General features: G+C 37.4%; 1 protein-coding gene across 1 annotated transcript in view; it reads left to right on the top strand.

Moving 5' to 3' along the window:
• CCDC178 (coiled-coil domain containing 178) overlaps positions 1-7265 on the top strand; it is a 477152-nt gene that overhangs the window by 154113 nt on the left and 315774 nt on the right. The window contains exons 13-15 of the mRNA XM_004386900.1: positions 2857-2919; positions 4194-4355; positions 5911-6024. Coding sequence (XP_004386957.1) covers positions 2857-2919; positions 4194-4355; positions 5911-6024 — 339 coding nt within the window. The remainder of the gene's footprint in view (positions 1-2856; positions 2920-4193; positions 4356-5910; positions 6025-7265) is intronic.

Genomic DNA, 7265 nt, shown 5'->3' on the forward strand with positions numbered 1-7265 from the left:
CTGAGTCTTTATATTTTTCTTGTTTTTTATTTTGACTTGTATGATTGTTAGTTTCCTTTGTGGTTACCTTAATATTTACCCCTACTTTTCCAAGTTTATACCAGTCTTTTATTTCTTTATTTCGCCTTGACTTCCTCTCCATGTGAAAAATCTATGTCTACATTTTTCAACTCCCTCTTTTTTGTGTTAATGTTGTCATCTTTTACATATTGACATCTGTTTCCCCATTTTCAGTGTTTTAGCTTTGATTTAGTTTTGTGACTTCCCTATCTGGGTTGATATCTGGCTGCTCTGTCCTGTATTCTAGTCTTGGGTTGTTAGCTAATGTTACTGATTTTCTAATGGGAGGACTCCCTTTAGTATTTCTTGTAATTTTAGTTTGGTTTTTGCAAATTCCCTAAACTTCTATTTATCTGAAAATACACTAATTTTGCCATCATATTTGAGAGACATTTTTCCTGGATATATAATTCTTTTGCTGGCAGTTTTTTTTCCTTCAAGGCTTTATATATATATGATACCTTTGCCTTCTTGCCTGCATGGTTTCTGCTGAGTAGTCTGAACTTATTCTTATTGACTCTCCTTTGTAGATGACTTTTCATTTATCCCTAGCTGCTCTTAGAATTCTCTGTTTCTCTTTGGTTTTGGCAAGTTTGATTATAATATGTCTTGGTGACTTTCTTTTGGGATCTACCTTATATGGGGTTCTATGAGCATCTTGGATAGATATCTTGTCATCTTTCATGATATCAGGGAAGTTTTCTGCCAAAAAATCTTCAACAATTCTCTTTGTATTTTCTGTTATCCCCCCATTCTGGTACTCCAGTCACTTGTAGGTTATTCCTCTTGATAGAGTCTCACATAATTCTTAGGGTGTCTTCATTTTTTCAATCCTTTTATCTGATTTTTCCTCAAATAAGTTGGTGTCAAGTGCTTTATCTTCAATCTCACTAATTCTGACTTCCATTGCCTCAATTCTGCTCCTATTACTTTCTATTGAGTTGTCTAATTCTGAAATTTTATTGTTAATCTTCTGGATTTCTGATTTCTGTCTCTCTGTGGATTCTTACAGCTTGTTAAATTTGTCATTATGCTCTTCTCTAATCTTTTTAATTTCCTCTATTGTGTCTTCTGCATTTTGATTAATTTTCCTTCCTATTTTCTTGAAGAGTTCTGTGTATTAATCTTTTGTATTCTGCCTCTGTTAATGCCAAGAAATTTTCCTCCATTGGAAAATTTCTAGATTCTTTATTTTGGGAGTTTGCTGAAGACATCATGGATTGCCTCATTCTGTGATTTGATATTGACTGTTGTCTACCAGCCATCAATAAGTTATTATATTTATTTATTTTATGTTTGCTTACTGTGTCCTAGCTTTTTGTTGTGTTTTGATAGACCCAGATAGGCTGCTTGTATGAGCTAGTTTGATTACTGGCAGCTTTAAAGCTCTAATGTCCTGTCACCAGGTACTTAGATCTGTTACTAGGTATGCGAGCTCAGGAGTCTACCCTCTCCTCCTGTATGAATTCAGCTCAGCTGCCCAGGTAGATAGCCACCAGGAGTGTGGTGTAGGCTCTCACTTACAGTCCTAGACAGGCATGGGTGATTGGTGTAGCACAGGCATCTGGCTGCAGCAGAGGGACACACTCTGAGCAAGGCAGGGGGCTGACAGCTGCCCCCGAGCATCCAGGAGGAAGGCATGTCCCTGTTCCCTAGAGCACGTTGGTGGGTGGATTTTGCCATTGGACTATGGGTACCTAATTCTGTTGGCTGTAAGAACTGGGGGGCACCTCTTATTCATGGGTCCCTATTGCAGGTAGCTAGGTGGCGTGGTTGGAGCCACCAGTCCTCAGGCCCCAGATGTGGGTAGGTGAAGAAACTCCTTAATGGGCAGAGCAGTGTCAAATGTCAGGAACCTGCCACTTACAGCTGAAACAGTTGAAGTTAAAGTTCCAGTACATACCCTGTTGTACTGCAGTAATAAGGGCCTACGCTGCTGAGATGGGCGCACACAAGTTTATGCAGGGGGAAGGAGCACTCAAAGTCCATGGATCCCTTATGCTTGTGCCTAGGCAAAGGAGCTGTGCCTACCCTGGGTACCTGGCTTAGGGGAGCTGGCAGTTTATTTTGTCCCTGTTTGTTAATTTGTTCACTCTCCAAGGCAGGGAGAACGGCTCTGGGCATGTGACAGATCCTACTTCCAGCCCAGGGGACTCGGCAATTGCTGAAGCCAGTCCAGGACCCAGTGCAGAGCAGGGAGCGGGGAGGTAAATGGGAGAGAGTTTTTTCCCTACGGGGGGTGTTTTTGATCCACGCAGTAAGCCATACACAAGTACTTATCTTTCGCTGATCGAGGGTTTCTTCCCACTGATTCTGGGTGGCCATGTAGACTCTCTGGCAGTGGGTGTCTCCTGGTGTGGAAAACGTGCCTGCCGAGCACTGCTGCTTGCCTGCCTCATCACTGACCCACAATCAGCTCAGGCCTGAAGGGCTCAGGCTCTCACTGGGTTAGGTTTGGCAACTCCTTGCTGCTTCCGAACCATCTTTCCCTCCCCCTGCCACTCAGTCCGGTTCCTCAACTCTGCCTTTGGTGTTCAGGGCTCCCAGATTGCCATATATAATCAAATCACTTGTTTTTATGGGTCTTTGTTGTAAGAGGGTCCACTGGAAGCCTCTGACTACTCCACCTTCTTGGCTCCACCTCCATCCCTATTTTATAATACTCAATTTATAATGAATATTTTACTGTTTATTTGAACATATTTAAAATATATATTGTATTAGCAATTGTCTTTAAATGTTTTCTGATTATCTGTGAATAACTCACCCCCTTTTTTTTAATTTAATAATATATAGGGTAGAGAAGATTTCTTGAAAAAACTCATTCGAAATGAAGTGTCTACTTCAATACTGATTCAGGTAATACTCATTTAATTTCAATATTTTATTCTTCCTTTAATTTGCACTTTACTTAGCATTTTAAATTTGCCTGTAATGAGGCATCTTTTCACTACTTGCTTTGCAAGCCAGCAGTTTTCTTTTCTTAGCTGATGACAGTTGCCCTCTGTGTACAGCTAGCAGTGTCTGATCATGCATAAAGAAACTGACCTCCCATACACATATCTCATTTTGTGGCTTAATGGGAATTTCTGCCAGTCTAGTAAAAGGGCAGTGAGATCTTATTCCTAAGTGTCTAACTCTTTAGTTTGGTTTGTGATGATGTTATGTTTTCTTTACTTTTAGTGTCTTTCATTTGAATTTCTTTATTTAACCCTGAGAGACAATATGCTCTGAGATATTTCTTTATAAAGATTTTGAAACTAAAGCATGGTAGCTAGAAAAATTAATCTTCTTAATTTTTTGGTTCTTATTTTACTACTGCATATCCTTTACAAACACAGGTAGGTTTTTCTGGTCCCAGGCATTTTTCTAGGATGCCTCTCCTTCTAGTGGCAGTGGGAGAAAGACCTGGTGATCTGCTTCCACAAAAACTGCAGCCTAGGAAACCCAACAGGGCATTTCTGTTCTGTCACATGGGGCCATATGTGTTGGAACCGACTCAGTGTCACCCAATAACAACAATATATACATACTTGAAATTAATATTATAAGAAAAGTAAAATCAAGAGACAAAACAGTTGAAAATTAAAATTATTTGACCTAATCTGTACCTCTGGTCCTCTTTGAAGCAGACACAACATTTGTCACTTCTTCTATTGGAAAATTTGGTATTTTCAAACATATAGAAGTAGTGGTGCTCTGCTTCTATATGTTTTTTGACTATATCAAATTTACTAATTTATTTCTATCCATATATGCTCAATAATCCCATAGTCTACCCAGCTTTTTTTTTGCTTAACAATTTGTTGTTAGCCTTCCGTTCATTGGTTATATTTGATTTTACTTTGCAAGAATTACATGTGTTGCAGTATGTGCTGTTTGTACATTCCGTAACCTTATTGTTCTCCAGTTCTCACATAAGAATGTTTGATTTTTATTTTCTCTTTATTTTTTTCTCTCATTGCTTTTAATAATAACTGTAAATACACTATGTTTTTACCTGTTGCTTTTTTATGGTGGCATCTATCTTTTGCTTTTCAAATAATAGCAAAGGTCACTGACTGCCACAATATGAGGGCTCAATAAATGTTTAGGTAATTAATTACTGAATGAGTGATTATCTTTACTGGCAGAAAAAAATGTTTTCCCTTCAAGAAGTCCAGGGACAGGAAAAGAAGGATCTTATAAATAAGAAAATACTATATGCCCTAGCATTGGCACAGTTGGAGGAGCCACTGGTTGAACTAGAAGAAGAGGCCGTCAGAATCAGAAGTATCCATCAACAACATTCTGAAGTAAGCATTTGTAAATGAATCCATATGCTAACTCACAGGAATATTTAGGTCGGCAAATCGTGTGTGATTTAAAATTATTATTTGGTAAGTTATGATTTCAAATAAAAGCATAGACAAGCTAAGTAACTATTTCAGGGTCACACACACAATGATCCACAGTGGAACTATACAGTGAGACCATTTAATGCTATTATCTAGAATCCCATACTCTACCCAGAGCATACTCAAGAAAAGCAGTTTTCAAACAGGTGCTTAGTGACTTATTTAGTGTGACTGCCCACCACTGTAAACTTTATTGAGAAGCTTCACTATTTGTTAATTAAATGCTGAAGCTGTTTTTACCCAAATGTATAATACAATGTATCTTGACATTTTCGTGGTAAAATTTTGATGCATTTAGAAGACGTTAAGACAGCTAAGGTAAAAAATACAGCACACGAGTAAAATATTTACAAAGCAACAAGTTTATGGCAGTAACTGATATTACTAGCCCTTCCCAAAGAAAAAAATAGTAGAAAAAATATGTATGTATCATGTCATTAGTCTTTTTAAGAACTAGAGGGTGTGGTAAGTGTTATACATTCTTGTCCTTAGCTGCAACAAGGACATACATGTATTGATTTGGACCATTTTGGTAACAGGGTTTTTTTTTTTTTTCCCTTCTGCAAATGATGATGTAGTTTTATATTACCAGACTTTAATAATTTAAAAAATTCCTTCATTTAAAAGATATTTTGTGATTTATGAAGCATTCCTATTACCAACATTTATTTTGATCTTCAAAACCTTCCTATGAAATAGGCAGGAAGGAGTTTATCTGTATCGTAGACTTGAAGAAAACTTGGTCCTAAACAGGTTAAGCAACTTCCACAAGGTCGTAAAGCATGGAAACAATAAATTCTGGATATTCTACTCTATTTGGGACTTCTAAATGCTATCGTAATGCTCATGTAATAAGTATATAACTAGTACTAACACCTAGGGGGATAAATGATGTTAATAACAGCTCCCCCTTACATTAATAATGGAAATTTATTAATTGCAGCAAAAGCCTTGGTATAATTGTCTGAGTATGCTAATGAACTCCAGAAAAGATTAATGACATTTATTTCCCTTTATTTTATAACAGCTATTGTTTTATATCTTCTTATACTTCAGTAATCATTTTTGTTATTATTCTCTTTGATAGTGAATAAATTTAGTGTAAAGTTTTAGAAAAATAAGTTTTTACACACTTTTTAAATGTTTACTGTTGACAATTTGCACTTAGAGCTTTTAATTTTGGTTAAATATTGTGATGAAAATTTATAATTTCTATGTGAGTTTATTAGTTTTTGTTACTTAACAAAATTGATTAGCCTCAGTATGATTCAAACAGAATATTGGAATTTCAGATATTGTAGCATGTTTTTGTAATCCATGTGTGGAGTTTCTTTTCCTTTTGTAACCAAAAAAAATATTGTTAATATAAAAAAGTCACATGAGTACTATTTGGCCTAAACCAAGATAACTGGATTTTAAGCGCTGCACATCTTAATATTTGAATATCTTCCAGACAATTAATGATATAGTTGAGAAGAAAAACAATATTAGAAGAAAAGTGGAAAGAACAAAGAAAAAATTGAGAATGAAGGGGAAGAAAACTCGTGAGGCACTAATAGAAACAGAGGTAAGAGACTGAATATTAGAAAATAATTTTCAATTTGCTAGTTTTTTTTTTAATTGTTGTAGTTTAAGTGAAAGTTTACGTTTCAAATTAGTCTCGTATCCAAAAATTTATACATACATTGTTATGTGACTCTAATTGCTCTCCCTGTACTGTGACAGCACACTCTTCCTTTCCACCTCTGATTTTCCATGTCCATTCAACCAGCTCCTAACCCTCTCTGCCTTCTCATCTCACCTCCGGACAGAAGCTGCCCATTTAGTCTCATGTATCTACTTAAGCTAACAAGCGCACTCTTCATGAGTATCATTTTATGTCCCACAAGCCAGTCCAATCTTTGTCTGAAGAGATGGCCTCGGAAATTGTTTTAGCTCTGGTCTGACAGAGATTCTAGGGGCCATGCTTTCTGGGGTTCCTCCAGTCTCAGTCAGAGCTTAAGTGTGGTCTTCTTACTAGAATTTGAGTTCTGCACACCACCTTTCTCCTGCTCCATCCAGGACTCTCTGTTGTGTTCCCTGTCAGGAGGTCATTGGTGGTAACCAGGCACCATCTAGTTCTTCTGGTCTCAGGCTGATGAAGTCTCTGGTCTATGTGGCCCTTTCTGTCTCTTGGGCTAATATTTTTCTTGTATCTTTGGTGTTCTTCATTCACTTTTACTCCAGGTGGCTGGGACAAATTGATGCATCTTAGACGGCCACTTGCCAAGCTTTTAAACCTCAGATACCACTCACTAAAGTAGGATGCAGAACATTTTCTTAATAAACTTTGTTATGCCAGTTGACCTAGATGTCCCCTGACAGCATGGTCCCCAGACCCCTACTCCTGCTACTCTGTCCCTCAGTGTTTGATTGTATTCAAGAAACTTCTTAGCTTTAGTTTAGTCCAGTAGTGGTGACTTCCCCTGTAGTGTGTGCTGTCCTTCCCTTCACCTAAGATAATTCTTGTCTACTGTCTAGTTGGTGAATAACCCTCCCCCTCGCTCCCCATCCTCGTAACCATCAAAGAATGTGTTCTTCTATGTTTAAACCTTTTCTTGAATTCTTGTAATAGTGGTCTTATACAATATTTGTCCTTCTGTGACTGACTAAATTCACTCAGCATAATGCCCTCCAGATTCCTCCGTGTTATGTTTCACGGCTTCATTGTTGTTCTTTATCATTGCGTAGCATTCCATTGTGTGAATATACCATAATTTGTTTATCCATTCGTCCATTGATGGGCACCTAGGTTGTTTCCATCTTTTT

This window comes from Trichechus manatus, unplaced genomic scaffold, assembly GCF_000243295.1.
Source record: "Trichechus manatus latirostris isolate Lorelei unplaced genomic scaffold, TriManLat1.0 scaffold00175, whole genome shotgun sequence".
Taxonomy (NCBI): Eukaryota; Metazoa; Chordata; class Mammalia; order Sirenia; family Trichechidae; genus Trichechus; species Trichechus manatus.